At 28.3% G+C, this 24,271-nt stretch overlaps 3 protein-coding genes across 5 annotated transcripts; 1 reads left to right on the forward strand and 2 right to left on the reverse strand.

The window, feature by feature from the left end:
* Positions 1–289: 289 nt before the first annotated feature.
* On the reverse strand, positions 290–3,448 carry LOC124841645 (Pentapeptide repeat-containing protein). Of its 2 annotated transcripts, none has more exons than XM_047317955.2 (6): positions 2,975–3,448; positions 2,838–2,867; positions 2,061–2,167; positions 1,537–1,571; positions 1,311–1,439; positions 290–781 (listed from the first exon to the last, which is right to left on the reverse strand). In XM_047317955.2, the coding sequence occupies exons 1-6, from the start codon at positions 3,322–3,324 to the stop codon at positions 590–592; spliced, it is 843 nt and encodes a 280-aa protein (XP_047173911.1). In that variant the 5' UTR covers positions 3,325–3,448; the 3' UTR covers positions 290–589. The 2 variants fall into 2 exon arrangements, with proteins under 2 accessions (XP_047173911.1, XP_047173912.1); XM_047317956.2 differs by having other exon boundaries at positions 2,061–2,150; positions 2,975–3,116.
* A 1,947-nt stretch (positions 3,449–5,395) lies between these two features.
* LOC124841653 (acid beta-fructofuranosidase-like) lies at positions 5,396–9,512 on the reverse strand. The gene is made up of 7 exons (XM_047317968.2): positions 9,022–9,512; positions 8,413–8,421; positions 6,787–7,643; positions 6,485–6,646; positions 6,136–6,371; positions 5,930–6,017; positions 5,396–5,833 (listed from the first exon to the last, which is right to left on the reverse strand). Exons 1-7 carry the CDS (start codon positions 9,440–9,442, stop codon positions 5,624–5,626), a joined length of 1,983 nt encoding a protein of 660 aa, XP_047173924.2. The 5' UTR covers positions 9,443–9,512; the 3' UTR covers positions 5,396–5,623.
* Positions 9,513–22,393: 12,881 nt separating this feature from the next.
* Positions 22,394–23,749, forward strand: LOC148191916 (protein RGF1 INDUCIBLE TRANSCRIPTION FACTOR 1-like). Of its 2 annotated transcripts, none has more exons than XM_088101033.1 (5): positions 22,394–22,496; positions 22,578–22,754; positions 22,840–22,914; positions 23,002–23,142; positions 23,247–23,749. In XM_088101033.1, exons 1-5 carry the CDS (start codon positions 22,455–22,457, stop codon positions 23,568–23,570), a joined length of 759 nt encoding a protein of 252 aa, XP_087957159.1. In that variant the 5' UTR covers positions 22,394–22,454; the 3' UTR covers positions 23,571–23,749. The 2 variants fall into 2 exon arrangements, with proteins under 2 accessions (XP_087957159.1, XP_087957161.1); XM_088101035.1 differs by having other exon boundaries at positions 23,250–23,749.
* Positions 23,750–24,271: the final 522 nt, after the last annotated feature.

The following is a 24,271-nucleotide window of genomic DNA, read 5'->3' on the forward strand; positions in this document are numbered from 1 at the left end:
ATCACAGGTACTCATTAATTTAGTTTATATTAATTCATTGATTTGGTTATTTTTCATGAAACTCAAACCTAACAGACTGAAATTTTCCCTTTTATGAATTTATTTATTTTTAACTTAAACAAATCCGACCACTAATTAGCTAAATATTATTTTTAAATATTTCCTTTCGCGTGCAATTTTATTAAATGCTTTGATTACCTTTTAATATCCATCTTCTTTATCGTATTTTAGATAAACAAATTAATGTAATATGCAAAGTTATAATTATGAAAAAAATTATACAAATCAATTAAAAGTGCATGTGCAAAGGATAAACTTAAACAAGAAATGGGACTTACAAGGTTCATTATGTGCAAAGGACGAAACATAATCTTATATCCAGCAGATCTTACATAGGAGAAAGATGACTGCCAAAATAGGTTCTGGCTTGTTAAACAGAGGCCAACAATACCCAACATAGATTCAAGAAGTGGCATCATTTTCATGAATGCGGATATGCTCTCAGAAGTCCAAAAGACAAACAGACCTCAATTATAGTCTCTGATATATTTACACGACTATGGCTTGTAGCAAAGATTACTCCGAGTAACTACTTTACATCGCAAAGTCCTGTTGCTTCATCACAGAAACCATCTCGGTCAAGCAGTTTCTGTGGTGGAGCACTTAAAAGGGGAGATGATGGGGAGCCATAAGCATTTCGTCGTTTGTTTCCACAACCTAAGCTTACTCTTGTGCTCACTCCTGTAACAGGATTTGTGCCACTGGCATACTTGCATAAAGCCTAAGCAATTTAATCAAACAGTATACGTCATATCAGTGTCACCTTAGGTAAAAATTATGCTCTGACAAAGCATTTCAATCACAACGGTAGATATTCCAAGCAAGGATGGGTCATGGATCCTGATCATGGGAGAGAGACAACTCAAACAGCAACATAAAGACACTAAAAAGGCCATATGAACAGAAGGATCTGTCGAAAAATTTACAACCTTATTTATCATTTGGTATTTTATCTATCCTTTTACAAAGATCCTATTATTTGAAAGGGTATAGCAAAAGAATTGATAAAAAAAGATCTTGTTTTTATTATAAGGTCACGATTGAGTCTGTGTCAGAATATTTTTGTCAATTGAGAACAATAAAAAGGGAAAGCGATCATGGAAGATGAAAACATGCGGGGATTGACCTTGGTTTGTCTTTGGAATGGAAGGGGAGGAGGGGATTGGAAATTCTTGAATTTGAGAGAATTAAATCATCCCCCAATTCAGATTAGAGGATCCATCCCTTTAATAGGACATCAATGGTCATACCTGCTTTTGGGTAAGGTCCAACACAGCATCACTAAAGTCAGCACCTTCGATGATGGCACCCCCAAGGTCACTCCGTGTGAGGACTGTTCTAAGGAGAATGGCATTAGTGAGATTGGCTTCGTTTAAAACCTGTAAATCAGAGGTAAGAAAATCATATATAAACCAAATTAAAAGGAAAAAATAATATCAAACATATTGATAAAATTAATCATCTTGATGCAGTTACCATGCGATCCATCAATGTATCACTTAAATCGGCCCCTGTGAAAAACATTTAAAAATTAGAGTCAGTCAAAAATTATACACAAGAAGCACAGGAAATTTTCTGCAAAGAAAATGAAGAGATACATGAGAATGATAAAGTAAAAGGTATACATGAGCACAAGAAATGTATGAAGTGAAGGAAACAAATGTGAAAATGTTTTAAAATTTCTTGTACATCAATCTTTGAATAAAGAAAATAAACGAGTTCTTTATGTCTTCTGCCGGAATTTATGGTTATATTTTTTAACTGAGTAAACACTCTTTTGGATGTGCAAGCATACAGGGCTTAACCATGACTTTGAACGGAAATCAGCCTTGGGTCCAATAGAATCTATTATGTAAAGGAATCAGATAATTTGAGCAAACAGTGGGTCTAACGGAGTCTATTAGTTGAAGTATCAGACTTTTTTATTTATCTCAACAGAGATAACTTAGAATTGCATTCAAAACATGCTGTGAAGAATTTATATTGCAATAAGCGTATACCTGAAAAATTTGCCTTGTATGCAACAGCTTTCTCAAGGTATGCACCATTGAAAGTTGAACCGCTAAAATCAGATTCTCTCATATCAGCAGCTGTGAAATTGGCTCTTCTGTATCAGTCATTCAGAATCATTATGAATAGAGGACTCCAAATTTATACATTATTAGATTCCATAAATTTCTATGAAGTGACAACTCAAATTAATTGAAGTAACACTTTTCTACTATGTTTAATCGCTAGTGTGTGTGTGTGCATAAAATAGTGAACTTCATAAAATTGCTAATGTTAATTCGAAATAAACATTGTAGCTATTTTCCCACTCGCCAGATCAGTACTTCTATATGGAAGCAATGCCTCCAGTAAAACATCAGCCCGAGGAACCAATGGCGCTGAAAAAAGCATAACAAAACCGACTAATCTTCGGTTTGGAGTGTCCACATCAGTAGAGTTTCTTTGTGTTTATTGACAACGTTGCATTAGATAAAGGAAAACTAAAGAGGTCGCGCTAACTCAAACATTCTGCATGTTATACGTAAAATTGAAACAACAAAAAATAACATTGGCCAAAGGAATAAGTAAAGATGAATGTCTACCACACCAAATATAACTGGAAAAAAGAAATCCTATTGACTCTCCATTCTATTTTCCACCTTTTCCCTTTTTTTATCTTTTATGATTACAAATTTGATAAAGCTAATGTAGGAAGGATAACAATAAAATTGCATCATGTTCATTTCTAATTTCTTTATTACGCATAGCCGATTGAAATAAAAAATTACCTGAAATTTTCATTCACATGCACTGCTTTCCTGCAAAACAATCAGCGAAGACAATTCACTTTCGTTTTTGCCTAAAACTTAGTCCGAAAGTGTTATTTATGAATCCGCAAAGATAAAATGGAATGAAATAAACCAACCTGAGATCTGCAGAGCCAAATTGTGCAGCCGATCCTATTCCAAATTCACCCCTCATTTCAGCCTCAAATTTGTTGAGATCAGCAAGGGCAGACATGTCAGAGCCGAAGGCAATGACGGCGGCCGCCAGCGTGGCCGAAACCACTTTCCCCCATTTCCTGAATTCGGCATTGGCAGGCGCTGTACTACAACAAACACTCTTTCTTCTTTCTTCAGAGTTAACTCTGTTTGAGTTCAATTGGCAGGAAATGGCAAAGGGCTTTGAATGAGAATCCGAAGTGAGGGAAGTTAAGCTTGAAGATACGAGAAGAGAATTAACGGAAAGTGGTGACAACGAATTGAGCGCCATCATGGTAAGCAGTGGTTGTCCACGAAAGGAACGAGGAAGGAGAAGCGATTTGAACGGATGTTGCAATTCAGTTGTTCACGGTGAAAGTGGAAGAATCATGGAGTAGTGGTAAGTAGAAGCACACGTATTCAAGCGTTATCTGCTTTCGAAACATGCCACGTAAATTATGGGATTTGCGACAAAACCTAAACTTTTATCTTGGTGATTAAGGTGTTTAGAGTACTCATTAGATGATATAAACTTCATTTTATATATATTTAAACAATTAAAACAGAATAAATGTTTATGATTAATAATAATTTATTTATTTTAATTTGGCTCCAATAAAACAGAGATGTAGAAAATCATATTTTATGATAATTTAAATGATAATACTTTAACGCTTATTTTAATAATGTACGGATAGGCAAGAACATTTTCTTTTATAATATTTTAACATGTGATTAGGTGAGTATAAAATTGTTTCATAACTAATCATAATCGATATGAACCAATTATGATGTATAAATGATGTTAAAATGTTATCAAAATATTATTATCAATAAATATACGTGCTGATTAATAATAATGTTTGAGTTTAAAGGGATATGATTAAGGATTCGTTTACTGTAGAAAGTGAAATGACTTATATATTACATTTTTTACTCCCTCGTCTAATATAAAAACTAAGATAAGAAACTGGTAGAAAATTTACCCAATTACTCATGCTTAATATTTTGGCAGTTATCTATTTTTCGGTTTCTTTTTTGTCATTTCTAGTAGCAAATTTTTTATTTTACTCGTGCATCTTCGTTTTACACTTGTCTTATTCTTTGGTATTTTTGTCATTTCCTTTTTCAAGTTTTGCTGACAATGTCCATATCTATCGCTTTCAATTTGAATTCAATACAAGAAAAATCAAAATTTCCACAATTAAATTCATGAGATAATATTTTTTTTCTATGCATTTTTCACGAACAAAAATTCGTGGATAATATATTCATAGGAGGCGTTTTCCATAAATTTTTAATTTTTTTTGTAATTTCCGACATTTTTTGCGAGAAAGAACATGACATTTCAGTGGATAATTTTTCCGAAATTTAGTTTTAGAAAACTTTTCCAATTCCCACGAATTTTGGATAATAAGTTTCCGTGTCCCTTTTATATTATTTTGTTGCCCTTTCATCTTTATTTTTAACACTAACATATATTATACATATTTATTAAGGAGGAGAATAGAGGAGAATAGAAAAGAGAATATCAAACTATAATATATATCATTCATGATGCATATGTATATATATAAAAAGAGTTCAGAGAAACTCAATACACTTGATTAATGTTAATTAATCTAATATGTTGATTTGAAATTAAATAAAAGATTTTAATTATTATTGTTTTGAAAAGTAAATCCGTACTTTTTATATATAGAGTACTTTACATGTATGATATTATAGTAAGTATTAAAAGAAATCTCTCTTTGCATAACCTTTCACTTAAATAAAAGTTACTTTAAAATTGTTCGTGTTGTGTTTTTGTTAGTGATTATTGATTTCACCCCATCACATATATTTCCACTTTAGAACAAAAGACAGAAAACTAACAAATCTTTAAGATTTACTATTTTTTAATTAACTAAAAAAATCTAACTGTTTTTTTAACCATAATCATCATTTATCTACATTAAGGTAATTAAAAAGTACCATCTAATTGTAACGAGTATGAGTCATAAAATTTTTGTAGAAATAACTTTTATAAGAAAAATGATTAAATATGTTTTTTATTTTTTAATAAAAATAAAAATTAATTTTTTTAAAAATTTTAGTTTAATTTAATTTCTTAATTTTGGAAATGTATAAATTTAATTTTTTTTATGATAATATTTAAGTTATGTAAACTATTTAACATTTTTTCTTTAATATTATTTAAAAAATGCGCTTGAATCTTTAAATAAATTTAATAAAATTTAATTAAAAAACTAAATTTATATGTTTATAAAAAAACTAAATTAGTTTAAAATTTTGAAACAAAAAACTAATTTTAATTTTTACTAAAAATTAAAAAATAAAAACATATTTAATCATAATCAACAATATTTTTCATGAAAAGGAAACATAATATTTATTTCATTGTCATAACAATTTACAAATATCACTACTATTTTACAAAATCAAGCCTATTAAAAAAAGATTTGGACAAAATTGAGGCAGGAGACCTAAGTTCAATAACCCTAACCTTTAGGTTAGTAGAAGAGAAGGTTATTGAACAGCTTTGTCACGTAGCGAATTGTTCCTAATCTTTTGACTTGTGAGTCCTTAGTCCCTTATATAGAATTACTTTGTTGTGGGTTGAAGGGGCGTATGAATGCAGAATTCATTTGCCAAACTTTAACTGAAGCAGTCACAGTGACTTCGGTAGCATTATTGAATAAAAACAATCTAGCAGCTCCATAGATTGCCTTCGTTGGATAAACTCGAGATGTCACGCATGTTCTTCCACCTTGAGCAAAACTTTCCACCACAGAATGGTCCACCTAATTTTCAGCATAAAAAATTCAACTTCATTAGTTCAGCTATCTCATCTTCACACAAAAATATATTAAACTTTGACCAAGAAAATCACAGCTTACCAAGATCCTCACTGACAGTTTTTCATCTTCTAGTACTGTAACAGAGCTTCCAAAGATTTTCTTACCAACATCAGTTGCTAGAGAAGACCTACAAAACATGATGTAACTTAATCAACACTGTATTTAATCACAACTTAACACATTCATTTTCTTAAGAGACAAACAATGCCATTACAAGCCTGGAAAAGAATATTAGTCCTATATACCTTAATTGATCAGAGCAAAAGGAAGTTTTAAGTTGTCCATCGTTTCCTTTAACCACGTAAAAGTATGTGGGAGTGTATTCAGAAAGATCATCATCAGCCAAAACTAGAAGACCAAATGGTCCTAAGGCACCACGTTCTGCTGCTCCACCACTGGTGCTACACTCGTACGCCTTATTGGATTGGCCAGTCATCTCCAAGGCTTTGTTATCTATCTCAAACTCAGCTACAATGTCCAACTGTTGCATTGGAAGATGCAATTGCGTGTCATTGAATTATACTAGATTTGTTACATTCAACTTTGTATTCTCCTAACTACTTATCAATCAATAAAATTAACATGATCCCAAACCTGTGCAGCTGTTCCAACTTCAAGTGGCACCACTGACCCTGGCTTCACCTTCAAATTTTCAAACTCGTTGCTTCCCAATCTCAAACTTTCCACCTCTGCTACAGGCCATTGAAGTAAGCTGCTACCAGTTTTCTTATCAAGTGTCACTGTTCTTGGAATACCCTATACAAAATAAATGCAATCAATGTTATTGCTAGCTTATACAGCAGTAGTTTAAAAGGAGAAATTATGATGGTCCGGTCAATCCATTTAAAAGGACACAATTGATAAACAAGAAAAATGGGTGAATAAATTTAACACACCTGAATGGATGCCCAACCTTTGGCTACGTCAGCAGATTCGCTATCAGACTCTCCAATCCAACTCCACAACACTCTCCTTCCCTTACTCTGATCATAAAATGTCTTGGATGCATAAAATATACCGTAGTCATATCTGAGTCCAATACCAACATCGTTCTTCAAGTCATCTGGTGTGAACTTGGCATTCTTCTCATCGTAAGTCCCCACTGCATAGTAATCATGTCTATCATCATCCAAGCTAACCTTCACCACATGCTTCACATTCTCCCCATTGATTGAAGCATCCAAGCCATTTTCACCCTCACTGGATACTGGAAAGAAGTCAACACACTCCCACATGCCAGTGCCAGGCACGGCACGGAGCAGTCCCTCCACACGCTCGTAGGTCTTAAAGTCACTGGTATCATAAACCAAGGCTATGCCAGTTTTGTTAAGCTTTGAACCAATACTGATGCGCCACTTGCCTTCTGAGGTGAGCCAAGCTGTGGTGGGGTCACGAAAATCCTTGGTATCGATGCCTGGTGGAGGGAACAGAACTGGATTTGAAGGGTATTTGATCCAATCAACAAGGAGAGGATCAGAGGGATCTGCAGGGTATGCAAGGTTTTGGACCTGCACTGACTCGTTGGTGGAACCAGTGTATAGCATGATGACTTGACCATCGGGTAAGATGGTGGCAGAGCCTGTCCACACACCGTTTTGGTCATACCATTGATCAGCCACCATTGCCAGTGGAAGGTGAAGCCAGTGAATCAAGTCCCTTGATACAGCGTGCCCCCAAACTATGGTACCCCAAACTGCACCTTTCGGATTGTATTGGTAGAAGAAGTGATACCACCCTTTGTAGTACATAGGACCTGCCCAAATTGTAAGAACTGCGTCAAAAAGGTGGTCCAGGGAAAATTGTGAAGCCCTTTTTTGAACTTCAATAATTCCAACATTGTTGGAAAAATTATTTGTATTTCGGTTGGTTGTCTAACTTTCTAGAATTTGATATTGATATTGGATCAAGAAAGGGGAAGGGGCTTTTTATAGATTTACCATCTTACAAATAAATAAATATGTAAAATAAAATTTGTTTACTTGTAATTTAATATCAGCTAAAAATATAAGGCATTTCAACTAAGATTAAAACGATAGCTGTACTGCTTTGCCTTGTAATACAAACAAGCTGTTCAAAACCAGACTGCTGGACAGTACTATTATTAAGAACTGCGGTTCATCCATTTTGTTCAAGGTTTTGAAAAAATCTAACCCCTTGTGAGAAATTGGAAGTCTAATTATCGTTTACATATTGTGCAAAAAGTTACTAGATTTTGTGCACAGAAGAAGATCAACAGAATGTGACCAATGATCGTATAGAAAAAGCATATACATAATAAAATAATCTTAGAATTTTTGCCAAGTCACGGTAAAGAAATGGGACAAATTATTGGGCAACAAAAGAAAAGGGAGAAATTAATGAAAGTTCAAGAAAGTTTATACAACAAAATATACAACATTTTTTCTTCATCTCTCCATTACACAACTCATTTTATGTTGTATTCTTTTATTTATTTATTTATCATGTCTATGAATTAATGCGAGTGAGGTAAAAACAATGGGAAAATGCAAGGGTGCTCTTACCATTAGGATCTGAAGCAGACAAACCAAGTTCCCCAAGCACAGCAAGCCGAAGCCACACCCACAGAGACACAAGAAAAAAGTTAGTATCCTTTACATTCAACACTAATATATTTTTTCAATTTCAATTGAAAGAATAATTTGGACAGAGTACTTTAGTTTCTTTTTGTATTAAATTTGTTGCATAGATTAAATCACAATCTTAATCAATAGTAATTTTACTTATAAAATACGCCGACTGAATCCTTTGCAAACAATATTTTGATTTTGACGGTCGTCTTCTCTAAAATTAATACATCTGGTTAATTGTAACAGTCAACAATGAAAATGAAAGGGTTATAAAATAAATTTCCCTAACAGTCTATTTTTTGTAGTTTGTAGTTTTTTCTTAAAAGATTAAAATGTCTTTTTCGTCAAATGTTATCATTATAACTAGTATAATCGTTAAACAAAAATAATAAAACGATTAATGCACGGTAAAAATGATCATTCAATCATAAATGGTTATACATAATAATTTTAAACTTTTTTACTAACACTCTGTTAAACTGTACCATAAAATAAAGTTTAAAATAAAAGGAAAGACAGAGCATGGAAATAAAAGGAAGTTACCGTTCATCCAATTCTTCTCAGGCTGGAAGTGATAAGCCGTTCGCTGCCATGACAGCATGCTATTGCTCCAAGGATAGGATTCTCCATTGCTGCTCTTCAACATCCAGCTGGACTTCTCCGACACCCCTGAAGAGACGCCACGTGAAAATGGTTTCAACATTGAGCTTGGTACCGTGTGAGGGCTGAATTCGAATTCATCGGGCGTTGTTGGTGTTAATGAAGCACGATCTCCGTCTCCAGATGAATGCGGGTAGTAGGCATTGAAGGTCACCAAGGACAGAAGCAGCAGGAGCAACCCAGATGAGATGAGAAGCACCTTTTTCGCCACGTGTTTTGGAGGCTCCGCCGGAGAATAGGATCCGTCGGGTATAGGAACGTAGGAACAAGGGAGTTCGGAATGAGAGGAGAGGGAGCGGGCCATTGGTGGGAATACTTTCGATGCTTGCTGGAAACCAAAGGAGCAGCCACACAAATTGTAAACTTAATCAGAAAATTTTGAGGTGCATTTTTTCACATATGACATGGCAATATTTATAAGAGTGTTTTTTGCCAGTGTGGACTTCAATACAGCCAAAACAGTTTTACTATTTTAACAAAATAATTGAGTTCACATCTCTGTCTCCCGCCTTTTTTTTCTATTTTATTTTCAATGTTAGTAAATTTTGTTTTAAATTTATAATTTTGTTTTTTAAAAAAGTTTATATTAATTGTTCATAGTCTCCACTTCCGAATCATCTAGAACAATTACACATAATGAAAATATTAATTGACCTAATAACAATAACAATGCTCTTACCCAAATAGTAATAAAGCCCCAGATGGTTCTTCAATCTCTTTCAACTGTTGTATACGAAGTTGAGCATAAGATGGAAATTATGATATGAATAATGTTTCAATCCTTCTTTTATATACTCTGTATAAATCTCCATGGTTTTATGCTTCAATCTTTTATCTTTATTAAGCTATTCCTTATTGATAAATGATAAAGATATATATAGATATATATATATATATATATATATATATATATATATATATATATATATATATATATATATATATATATTAAAGATCACGAACAAAGTTATTAAGCTTTGTTTTTTTAAATAAAATAATTCATTATTTATTTAAATATTATTGGATAATGATTAATAATTAGATACTTTATAAGTATTTCATCCGTTGGTACAAACAATATCATCATATCTTTATATAGAACTACAAATACATATAATTTTTTTATCCTTAGAAACGAAATACAGAAAAAGATACAAGAATTGAAAAAAAAAGTAACTTTAAATATAATTTGTTTCTAAAACGTTAACTTAAAAAATAAAGTATAAGAGTGAAGATTAAATTTTAAAAATTTTAAACTATTAGGTTTGAAAAATAAAGTACGAGATAGAACAATATATTGTAAAAACAATATTTTCAGAGTATTTTATTTTATTAATATATATTGTTTGTCTGATTTAATATTAAATACAAGCGATGCAAATAATTAAAGTTATTTTCGCTAAATGGAATATCAAAATACGTATCATTTGTCCACTAATATTTTTATTCTTCCATATTCTCAACCCTTATTGTTAAAACGTCTCCAATATAGATATTCATATATGACTGCATAATATAATTTGGCAATTTTTAGCTAGTTTTGAAAATTATTTACTTTTAAATTGCTCACTGTTGATAATTATGGTATGTCTTATTTATCGTATTTATATTTTTCTGATATAATAATTATTTTGATGAACTCCATATATTGTAATTTAAAATGTGTTACTTATTTTATAACAATAATTTGAATTGAGGAATTAATATATATGATAATAAAATTGAATGAATATTAATATGTTTCATTTTATATTAATTAACATATAGGTGATAGACAATTTATACAACGATTGATACAATATTTTCTAATATTATAATTATAAAGACAAAGATAAATACTTTATGTAATATGTGAGTATCAGTGAATTAACAATTTATTTGTTGTATTTCAATGAGAGTATTATGAGATGTTTACTTTGATTAATATATTAATTAGAATTAAAGAATGTAAATACAATATTATTATATTATTTTTACTACTTTAAATATAATCAATATAAAAAATATTTGGAGTAAGGAGTTTTTTATATGTTAGTAAGATGAAATAACAAAATACATAATGTATGTATATAATATTGTAATTTTTTTTATTGATTTACTAACAGAAAATAACAATTACTGTTCAATTTTTATTATGATTTTCTTAATAAGAAAGCTAGCAAAGATGATTATATTTTAGAAAAATATATATATATTACAATTATGTTGTTACCAACAGAAAATAATAATTATTATTATCTCAGTATTTTTTTGTGATTATGAAAAAAAAGGTCAATTTCTTCAAAATAATATAAAAGTAACTTGAAAGTTATATTTTTATGTACACAATCATGATTTCTCTTCTACAAAGTATAAGTATGTCAAAATATGTTAAGAAATTGTTTTCAATTTTGTTTCATACATTAAAAAAGTTGATAACAAATGTTAGAATCCAGGTGGACAGACATAATATTTTCACATCGGACAATCTTTAATCTTTAAATATGAAAAAAAAATATTCTCAACTTGATTTTGTAAAAGCAAAAAATAAATAAAATAACATATATATGTTAATAAAAATATAAACGTAAAAACAATTTATCTTTTTGAAAAAAAAGATTTTGGCAATCGTTATTTTTTGAACTACATTCTAGAAGGGAGTATTACTCACTCTAACACTCATACGTACTAGTAATATTATACAAACTACATTATGTGATTATAGTTAATTCAAAATATATTTTACTAGAAAAACACACGCACGTAGCGTAAGTGTGTTTATTTTTTTATAATAATAAACATTAATAAAATTATTATTATTTTATTATTATAATTATAAAATTAGATATAAATAATTTTTATAATTAAGTTTAAAAAACAGTCAAATTTAAAGAAACGATAATTTACATGATAAAAATCGAATAAAATAATTATTTTAATTTTAAAAATATTTAAAAGGTAAAATTGAAAAATAGATGAAGAGATAAAAAGTTACTCTCTCTTTACATATATAAGTGTAGATAAATAAGAGTATAAAATATTTTAGTAAAAGAATAAAATATATTTACAATATTAACTAAACAGTTATTTGTTTATAAAAAAAATTATCTGTTTAATGAAGTTCATAATTTGTAGATAAAAAATAGAGTTTTTTTAACGTATTATTTTTTGGCCGGACTATTTTTTTTTCAGTAATAAACATAAACATTATTATAAAATATTGTACTTTATTTGTATACCAACATTATTGATTAATGTAAAAGAAATCAACATTATTGATAATTAAATAACAAAATATCTGTAGAATGCCCAAATATATAAACCACGTCATTGAATTTAAGAACGTTAAATCAAAGACGGACAGTAACGCCAATAATGTTTCCCTCCTTAATAAAAGCCGTCTTTTTATTTAGTGACACGGTGGCGTAGTATAAAAGAATTATTAAAATTTTTAATACCAGAGTTTATTTATCGGATAAATGTGTATATGTTAAATTTACTTTGAATTGATGTAAAATTTTTAACACATCCATTTATATTAAAACATATAAATGTTAAGTATTTTAATTCATGATTCTTATATTTTTAAATTTTAAGATAAAATTGAAATTTGTTTTTTTACTATTTTAATACAGTCTGATCTGTTTACAAAATCTAGATGAGAAAAGAAAATTTACATCATCAAATTAATTATTTGATTGAGTATAACATACCAGTCTGAATATTTCCATGAAGCATGGGCGCCACCTCAGAAAACTTGGTAGATGACATGATCAGGTTTATAATTATTGGTAATAATTGTCATCCAGTTTCACTAAAGAATCATAAGAATGGGTAATCATGCTTATTTTATTGTGTATGATTTCAAATCCAAGTCCAACATTCAGCATCTACCATGCAATCAGCTTCCCCCATATGATTATTGTTGCCGAGTCAGATGGAGGTTGCCCTGTTGCTCATCTTCGCAGTCACTTTTCAACTGCATACAATAATGCATTTGCCATCACAGATTGCCGTGGCTTTTGTATTTACCACACATAAACAACGTTTTGGCACACACTCATTGGCTTTTTTTTCAATCTTTATAGGTGACGCTGTAAGGGACTTTCTCTTTTTCTGTTTCCATTTTTGTGAGGCTGGTAATGCTTCGGCCCCACCTACCCTCAATAATGTTTCATTATTGACAACAAAACAAAACTAATCAAACAGAACTGCCAAACACACCCATAAACCCTTCGCTTATGTCATTCTCCACCATCATCATGGGGAGTTTGTTTGTGTTCTTTTTCTTAAGCTTGAATTTTTAATATTGTTATTGTTTTTTTATTGGATTTAACGAGCAGTCTTCAAAGTGGTTAACTAAGTTGTTCACAGTGCAAAAACTCTTTAACATTTTAAGTCAATAAAAGATTTTCAATAGATATTTATAAGTAAAAATAATTATAAATAAGATGAATGTAGTTCATGTTATTACCTACAACTACACAAACTACAATTGTTTGTACTCATAAATATTCATTCAAAATCTCTTATTGATCTGAAAGTTAAAAATTTGGAAATAGATTTTTTTCTTGTTGTAATTCGTAGTTTCATTACATCAACAGTGATATGAAGAAACTTAACGAGGCCTTGCTTTAACTTTTCTCTAATAAAGTGACAATCAATTTATGTGTTTGGTGCACTCATGAAATACTTGATGATTAGATACAATTTAGATTGCAGATCGAACTATTGTAATATAACAGAGAAGGTTGTTGGTATTGGATTTGGAGGTCTTGCACAAGGTGATTAGACGCATATGTCAAATGTTGCATTTAACAACACCATTGCAAGCATGAAAGTAATTCTTGATGACATATAAACTATATTTTATCCTACTTATACCAATATTTTGTGTATTTCTTGTACCGGATAAAACACTCAATAAGAGAAATTAACTTAGAAAAAGAAATAAGATTATATGAAAAATTGGAAATGATATCAAGATTATTCACAGTAGAAGACTTATTATAGGGCTTATACAACATATATAATAAGTACATTTTAAGTCTAACTCAACCCTATAAAATTAACTTATGAAATAATATTTGCTCTCAATTATATACTTTAAAATGACTTTATCTCTTGTCGATGTGTTAACACATCCCCTCATGTTTATATATATCTCAGGCAAGGAACTAAACATGAATTAGTGGTCCAATAATGATTTTAACAAATGAAACAATATATTCAACAAATATCAAATCTTGATATGATAATTTCTAACTAAACTCTAATGTGATATTAAGAAATAAATTTTAAATTGAATTTAATTGTACGAAATCGGTTTGTAAAATATATTTTCATTTGATTATTATATATATATATATATATATATATATATATATATATATATATATATATATATATAATATAATATAATATAAATTATTTGTATCTCTTTTCACATGAATATTCGAATAATATACATAATATTCGAATAATATACATATCAAATCTTGATATGATAATTTCTAACTAAACTCTAATGTGATATTAAGAAGTAAATTTTAAATTAAATTTAATTCTACGGTTTGTAAAATATATTTCCATTCGATTATTTTATATATATATATATATATATATATATATATATATATATATATATATAATATAAATTATTTATATCTTTTCATGTGAATATTCGAATAATATACATATTTAATGTTGGATTAGATTTTGATGGAGTAAAAAAAGAATTTTCATTTTTTTGATGGAGTATTAGTTGACGAAATTATTTGTATCCATCTTACTCCAGACTGGGTTGCGTGATGCTCTTTATTATGTAGTCATGTTGCAGCATCATATTCAATTCATAATTCACCACACACCTTTCTTCTTTCTTTACAATTCCAAAGGTGTTTACGTGTCTCACAAAACATACTCAAACCAGCAAAATTTTCTAAGACGGGGTGCCAAACCCACCCTAACAAACTATTGCTCTTGCATCATTCTATCCATGCACACTCTTCATCATACACTAAAAATTTAATATATTACAAACTTTATTTTATAGAGTTGAGATAGGATATTTTTATAACACATTATTTATATATGTGTAAAAGTGAATGTCATTAATTAATTAGTTACTGTTTTAGTGCTTCAATGTCCCATTCATGTCTCCAAAACAATTTTCTTAGAAGTATCATCATCATTGCCAAGGTTTAAGCAAAGGTTTTGTTCGCGTCCCTCAATCATCCCTTTTGTAGCTTCAATCTTTGTAGGCAGTTTCTGGTCCATTGAATCAAGCCTCCTAGTCCATCGTCATAAAGGAACCATAGAATTCTCTTCTAATTTCTCTCAATTCTCTCTAACCCTAGTTTCAAGAGTTTTCAATTTGGGAGTGAGAAATTTTCAGTCAGGGAGAAATTGTGGTTTATAGTTAACTACACTTAAATTGTGTAAATTTCAGTTTGTTTTAACTTAACTGTAGAATAATTTAATTAGTTTTAGTTAAAATAAGTTTAGTTTTTTTAAGTATAATATAATTCAGTTAATTGTAGTTTTAGTACAGTTTGGTGAATTATGCCCACGCTAATCATTGGTTTGGTTTGCATAATTTCTTTGCATGTGATAACCAACCACCACCACGTTCTACGTCTACCTTCCTCTCCTAAACACACAAATATGCCAGAATTACTTTCTTCGCCATGCTGCATGCAGTGGATAAAGTAAATTTCACTGGAATAAGTTTTCCATTTTACTATTATTACTAATTTAAAATGAAAGAACAAATATGGGCGGGCAATCAAAAATTGGAAAACGATTTGTTTTGAACTGAATTATTTCATATTATATACTCTCTCGTTTTTCAATAAATCATTCATTAAAAATGTGTAACCATATCCATTATATAAGTAAGCAACAACAAAGAGCGTTCGTATGTTCAAAATTATATAATGAAAACGTATTAACAAGAAACCGCAGACAAGGAACTGTGAAATTCACATTGCTTTTTTTTATTAAAAAAAAATATTATAGATTGCTGGATTCTTTTATATATTTTTTTTGTAAGGTTATTGTTAATTTGTTAGAGGTTTCTTATTACTAAATATTTGGCGACTACCTTACAGTTTATTATAAAAACATGTAAATATCATTTTATAAAATAATTTTGTCGAATTAAATTAGATTTTAAATTACTTTTTTAATATTATGATTTTAAAATTTATCTTGATTTATTAAGTTTTTGTATTTTGTGTGTGATCAATTCTTCATATCCAATGACTCGGTTTTCAGATGTTCAAGTTTTATATATTTTGAGTAGCCTCCCGTGAATCCAAACTTTTCTGATAGTATTTGCCGAAGATATTTGAATATCAAAGTTAGGTTAACTTAGACAAAAAGTAATAAATGTTGTAATTAACGTGTAACCTATCTTTTTATCTCAAATCATTATTTATAAATTTTGTGATAGATTTTTTATTAAGATTGGCTTAATTATGATCCAAAACATGACTAATAAACTTTTAATCTTAAGTAAAACAATTTTGGAGTTAATCTACTTAGATTATCCAATTTAGTGATTGACCGTCATTCAGGTTGGTAATTGTCGTCGACTTAATAATTGGTCATATGGTTTATTAGTTGACTATCCGAGTTGGTAATTGTCATTGACTTGATAGGTAATCGTCCAATCTATTAATTGTCCGTCTGAGTTGATGATTTGTCACCTAATCTATTAGTTAACTATTCGAGTTGGTAATTATCGTTGGCTAAATAATTGATCGTCCAACTTGTGATTGACTAAACGGTCACATGGTACAATTATTTTATTACTTACAAATATCTAACTTTATATTTAATATTTTTAGTGCGTAAAAGAGTTTATTGTTGAATTATGGTTAAATAAACATGTTAATATAATTTAACTTCAAACAGACCAACAAGAAATAATAACAATGAGTGACCAGTGAATTTTTTTATGAAAATTAACGGACGACAATTTTTAAACATCTCTATATTGTTTTGACTGTGGAATTCATGGACTCTTGTAATTTATTATTTTTAAGCTGGGAAGCATGTTGGAGGAGAAGAAAAAAGTTGGCTTCTATTTGTGGGCCATCAATTTATAAATAGATGGGTGTTACTTCCTCTACCACCACATTTTCTCCCTCCACCTCCCCAATTTTATTACATATTTTTTGAATTACAAAACTAACCTTTTATAATTACAAAAATAACCTTTTTACTTTTTAATCCTAATTATTTATTTTAACCCTAAAATCTATCTTTCTACCCCTTCTTACCCACCTCCCAACCTTCTCAGATTCTCACCCAAACTCCATGCTCAAACTCCATGACATCCGTTTCTCATCTTCCATCTTTCCTCCATATCCATTATTCAAAAATAATATATCAAAAAATATAAATTATATTATTTAAATATCTTCAAAATTAATATAAAAAAAACTATAAAATATAAACCGTATAATCTTTAAACGGATGTGAGCATCCGTCAACATCCGTCAACGGATGTCAACATCCGTTTAAAGATTATACGGTTTATATTTTAGGGTTTTATTACGCACCTTCACACCTCTGAACCTCTTACGCCTCTGAACCAGCACCTTGAAGCACCACCACACTCACGACTGAAGATGAATTGCTTTCCCCAATTTCAATCTTACTAAACACAAAGTCCACCACACTCTCACGTCACAATTCTGTAAAAGAGAAGAAGAAGTGAAACATGATAGACAACCCAATGGTAGTGGAACGTAAGAGACAACCTGTGAAAAATAATAAAGAGAAAAAGGGAAGAATGATAAAGAGAATAAATGTCCATATGAGATTTTAAATAATATTAACCATAAAATTTTAATAAAGATAAAAAAGGAATGAAAAAAATAAAGAAAAGGGTAAAAGGGGAATGGGGTGGTGGAGGAAGCAAGTTGTGGTGGTGGAGGGAGTAACACCCTAAATAGATTCCTGTAAATATTTGAAGAGTGTTGCTCCCTCCAACACCCCATACCCAACTTACCCTTACATAAAACGGATATCAACATTCGTTTCACCACCCATACCCAATTTTTTAATTAATTATATTCAACGGATGTGCCACATCCGTTTAAGTATTTTTTTAATTTTTTAAATATTACATTTTAATTAAATATATAAATTAATAAACTAAAAGAAAACCTACAGACACATGCGTTTAATTTATAATATTTATATATTATAATAATTAATTAAATAATATATAAATTAAATTAATAATAATTATTTTATTAAATAAAATAAAATTAATTTATATATAATTATATAATAAATTTAAAATTAAATTAAATAATATTTATATATTAATTTAAAATATATAAATTAATAAACTAAAAAAAAGAAAAAAAAGCTTACGGACGTGGCCAGATGGTACATTCATTTCATTTATAATATTTACTTATTATAATAATTAATTAAATAATAATATAAGTTAAATTAATAATAATTATTTTATTAAATAAAATAAAATTAATTTATATATAATTATATAATAAATTTAAAATTACATTAAATAATATTTATATATTAATTTAAAATATATAAATTAATAAACTAAAAAAGACGTCCGTTTCATTTATAATATTTACTTATTATAATAATTAATTAAATAATAGTATATAAATTAAATTAATAATAATTATTTTATTAAATAAAATAAAATTAATTTATATATAATTGTGTAATAAATTTAAAATAAAATTAAATAATATTTATATATTAATTTAAAATATAATAAATAAACTAAAAACTTAAGAAAAAAACTTAACTCCGTTTAACTAAATATATAAAGATATTAAATTAATAAACAAAAAAATAAAAAAAAAACTTGAACGGATGTGGTATATTCGTTGAAGTATTTTTTCGTCAACGAATGTCAATATCCGTGGAAGAGTAAATGTGAGAATGTAGAATATTTTAAAATATAAAGATAGTTTTGAAATTTTAGAAAAAATACAGTGGTGTTGGGAGTAACCTCATATTTGAATTTTGTACAACAATAAATCCATGACCTTTACCCGTAGAGTGTTTCATCCTACACCTCCAAGATCTCATCCTGCACCTCCAAAAATTCCACTTTTAACCTTCTGACATTTCATCATTATCCTACACCTTTAACTTTATAGAAAATTTTATTTTTAATTTTAATAAATATATTCTTATTTTTTTCTTTTTCTTATTAAAAAGGTATAATAACTAAATTTAAAATTCAAATATTATTTAATATAATTTTATATTTTAATAATTATTAAAATATGATTTATGTTATAATAATAATTATATTAAAAATATAAAAATAAAATAATTAAAAATAAAAATAATAACAAAAATGTAAATTATATTAAATAAAATATTTAATATATTTAAATATATTAAATTATATTAAAATATTAAATTAAATTAAATAATTATTAAAATTTAAATAATAAACAAAATTTTAAAACAGTTATTTATCAAATAATAAATAAAATTATATTAAATAAAATATTTAAATATACTAAATTATATTAAAATATTAAATTAAATTAAATAATTATTAAAATTTATATATAAAATAAAATTTTAAAAACATTCTTTATCGGATATGGATATCCGATTTATAACTTATCGGATATCTATATCCGATTAACAAATTTTTCAAAATTTTGTTTGTTTAAAATTTTAATAATTATTAAATTTAATTTAATATTTTAATATTATTTAATATATTTAAATATATTAAATATGATTTTAAGTATTGTTTTTATTTTTATTTTTATTCTTATTTTAGTTATTATTTTTTAAATTTTTTAATAGAACTATTTTAAAAATATAAATTATATTTTATTAATTATTAAAATATAAAAATATAATAAATAATATTATAATTTTTATTTAAGTGTAATATTTATTAAATTTTAAATAAAAATCAAAGTATTAACATATTTTATAGATTTTAATATATAAATAAGCTTTTTAAAATTTTTTTTTTTATTTAAAATTCAATGATTATTTAATTTATTTTTAATATTTTATTATAATTTAATATATTTGAATATATTAACTCAAATTTATTTTTATTATTATTATTACAATTTTTATTATTATTTTTATTATTTTATTTTTATGTTTTTAATATAATTATTATTATAATATAAATTATATTTTAATAATTATTAAAATACAAAATTATTTTTAATAATATTTAAATTTTAAAATAAATTAAATTAAATTATTATTAAGGTAGTGAAGATTGTTTTTAATAAAAAAGAAAAGAAAATGAAAAAATATTTATTAAAGTTAAAAATAAATTTTTGAAAAAGTTGGAGGTGCAGGATGATATGAGATGTCAGAAGGATAAAATTGGAATTTTTGGAGGTGCAGATCTTGGAGGTGTAGGATGAAACACTCTTACCCGAGCAGTAGATCTGGCGATTGGCCCACACAAGTTGTCCAAACCATCGCTGGCCCATAGATTCTTAGGTGATGGCCAAGATAGAAAAGGTTTGATGTGTGAAAGAAATAAAAAACGATTGAGTGATATACAACATTAGAGCATTTGTCTAGATCATTTTTACATCATCAAAAGTAAAAAGTAATATATTTATAGAAACTAAAAAATATTTGGATTGTGGAGCTACATTAAGAAAATCACAACTAAAACTGAATTATTCAGTTTTTTCATGCAAAATCATTATAAGTTTTGAAAATAGAAAAATCTTATCTTTAAAAATAAATCGAAAACCTAATATGTGGCAAATATTCTTCCGCTACTAAAGTTATACAACTTGTCAGAATTGAAAAAAAAATAAAAAACATTTTCAATCTTCTTACTCTCCTTAAAGTTTATAAAGAATAAATAACTTATCAACGGCAAATATGTTGTAGTCCTTTTTTTTAAGTCTCCGTAAATGAGTTGAATTTTTATTTTATTTTAGTTTTCATAATTATAATAATTTTTTGCTTTAGTTTTCAATAACATTATATACTGATTTCGCACTTTTAATGATTTAATCAATACATTAGTTGACAACCTTGATAATACATCAAAGCACCATGAAAAAGAAAGTTAACGAGGACTATAAGTAAATGAAACTAAGCCATCAAAAATAAAACAAAAAGTCTATTTAGAATTAGTTTAAATTTAAAGATAAATCATGTTATTTTAATATGTTTGTCTTCTTTTATTTAAGTTTAAAAGCTCTTTTTAAGTGAATAATTTTTTGACATATTTTTTTAGATTTTAATTTCACTTAAAACTAGTGATCTCTTTTAATGAAAAGTGTATTTCTAAAATAATTAAAACTAGTTATCTCATTTAATGAAAAGTGTATTTCTAATATAATATTTTTGTTTTTTGGTAATAAAAAAATAGTTTTATTTAAAACAAATAAAAATTACTGCAACTAATATATTTTATTTTAATAATAATTTGTTGTTATGCTAAAATAATAATAATATTTTGGGTTTACATGACATTGAAATCAAACTCTATTGTAACTACACTGAGAGGTCTCATGATATATTTCTTCTTTCTCTGTTGTATCTGTTCATCATCCCATTCATATACATATTTTCTACATGCAAAAACCCTAATAGTTAAATAAAAATAGCTGTGAACTAATACAAAGGTAAAATAGCTGTATAACACACCGTGATTAAAAGTTTGCATTAGTTGTAGCACTTTAGTACTGGAATACACTAAGGTGAGAAGATTGGTAATTGAATCTACCATGATAAACATTCTTTTACTGTTCATACACACACATACATAAATTACAGAACATAGGAGTTTTGAAGTTTTGAATATTTCTATTTTTGTCTACAAATATCTCTGTAATACTCATAATACTTGGTTATATATAGTTGATCGACAAGGTATAGAAAATAGAAAAATTGTAGACAAATGATTGAATTGATTTATCCTATACAAACGCATTAGCTGCAGAATTTTGTTGGTACAATTCAATCTAAAGCCTTTTTGAATAGCAACAATTGAGAATGAAGATAAAGGAAGCGTGATTTTTGCCTTATGTCTCTTTGTCACTCTGAGAAACGGCATAGCTATGCAAACCCTACATAATATCAACGCGTTGGCACTGGCGTTGTGCATGCAACATTCAACACGGAACTGTACTATGGTCTAAAATTGCGGAAAGTTGGCCATGTTATTTCACCATCCGCATCTGAACAAAAATAACAACCAACCTTCCTCATCATGTTTCAATCTAAACCTTTTACCCAAAACAATCGGTCACTCCTTATATATGTATGTGAAAACCATATTGCTCTCTCATTTCATCATGTTCCTATGATTCATCATGCCTCCATTCATTCTATCGTTTTCTCAACAACTTAAGATGGTAATTTTTTCTTCTATAGTTTCCAATCATTTTTATTACAGTCTTTGTCGTTTATTATAGTGTTTGTTGTTTGATGCTCAGGCTGAGTTCAACTCAGTTCCTCATTGGCTTCTCATTCTCAAGGAGGAGAAGTTTTTCAGTCGCTGTTTGAGTCATGGCTCTGTAAAGAAGAATGAGAAGAACATCTTTTGTTTAGATTGCTGCACGAGCATTTGCCTCCACTGTTTGCCCTTTCATCGCTCTCACGTCCTTCTGCAGGTGAAAAACATTTTTTTCTTACACATGAAAACGAAAATGCATTCGTTTTCTTAACCCAAGTTTCGGATTATGTTTCCTGTGTCAGATACGAAGATACATGTACAATGATGTATTACGGCTTGGTGATGCCGAAACAGTGTTGAACTGTTCCCTTGTTCAAGTAAGCAAAAGCATGAATGTCATAAAAGATAAACAAAAGTGTATAGATCTAGTTATTCTAACTCTTTCTGAATTGATGAATGAACAGCCGTACACAACAAATAAAACCAAGGTTGTGTTTTTGAAACAGAGGCCTCACACTCGTTCTCACAAAGGCTCTGGCAACCTTTGCATCACGTGTGACCGTAACCTTCAAGACCCTTACATCTTCTGCTCTCTGTCTTGCAAGGTTCAATTTTTGTGTTATTCAAACAAACCACAAATTTGAAGTCTTCGTTTTTCAAATTTTGATGCTAATTGGGTGGCCTTGATTTGGACGCATGATCATTGTAGCAGGTGCATCAACATCTTCTACTGATTACCAAAAGCACAACCATGGAAGGAACTTGGAACAAGTATGAATTCTCTGTGCTACTTGACAAAGAACGATGCAGGGAGAATGCACGACAGATTGAAGACAGCCAAATCACAACAGATTCAGAACTAGACTCACCCACAGTTTCTGGGTCAACGAGTAGTATCGGTGAGGATGGTGTTGCAGAGACTGTGAATAATTCACTCAAAAAGAAACGTGGCAATGTTGAAATGGTGCCGGAGATCTGGTACACCGTGGTGAACCGGCGAAAAGGTGTTCCTCATCGATCTCCACTGTACTAACAACATATCCTCTCCAACAAATTGTTTTTTTGAATCAAAAACAGCCAGAGACATTTTTTATAATGTTGTCGATTTATAGAAATTTATTTTTTATTACTTGGTCTCTCTGTTCTTGACTTCCTTATCAGTTATGCAATTTATATCCAGTCCCTTTATTATTGATCAAAACTTGAGAGTGTTGGAAAGCTTTGTGAATATTCTAAGCTTTTCATTTTATAGAAGTTACAAATTCATAAAACAATTTTTCTCAATGGAAAGTTGGACAAAGCTGCTATATATATATATATATATATATATATATATATATATATATATATATATATATATATATATATATATATATATATATATATATATATATATATATATATATATATATATATACCATAATCGCACATTAGTTTTCAAAAGACTGTCAATACAGACTAACTACAGATTTGATTAAAATTATTTTCAATTTGAAAACGTAAAAGCTTACGCCTTTCAATTTGGTTTTGTCTGTTAGAGGTGTGAGAAGTTAAATGGAAAAGGAAGAAGGACAGGAAAATAGATCGATGAAGGATCTACCATTAAATTCATACTAACATAGCTTGGATAGGAGAAAAAATTAATTCAATATGGATAGCTTTTGTTGGTTGAAGAGAGGATGAAAAGAAAAGGATAAAAATATTATTTTTAGAAGTGTAATATATATATATATA

The sequence above is a fragment of the Vigna umbellata genome, chromosome 10 (genome assembly GCF_029865625.1).
Source record: "Vigna umbellata cultivar VRB3 chromosome 10, Vumbellata_1.0, whole genome shotgun sequence".
Classification (NCBI taxonomy): Eukaryota; Viridiplantae; Streptophyta; class Magnoliopsida; order Fabales; family Fabaceae; genus Vigna; species Vigna umbellata.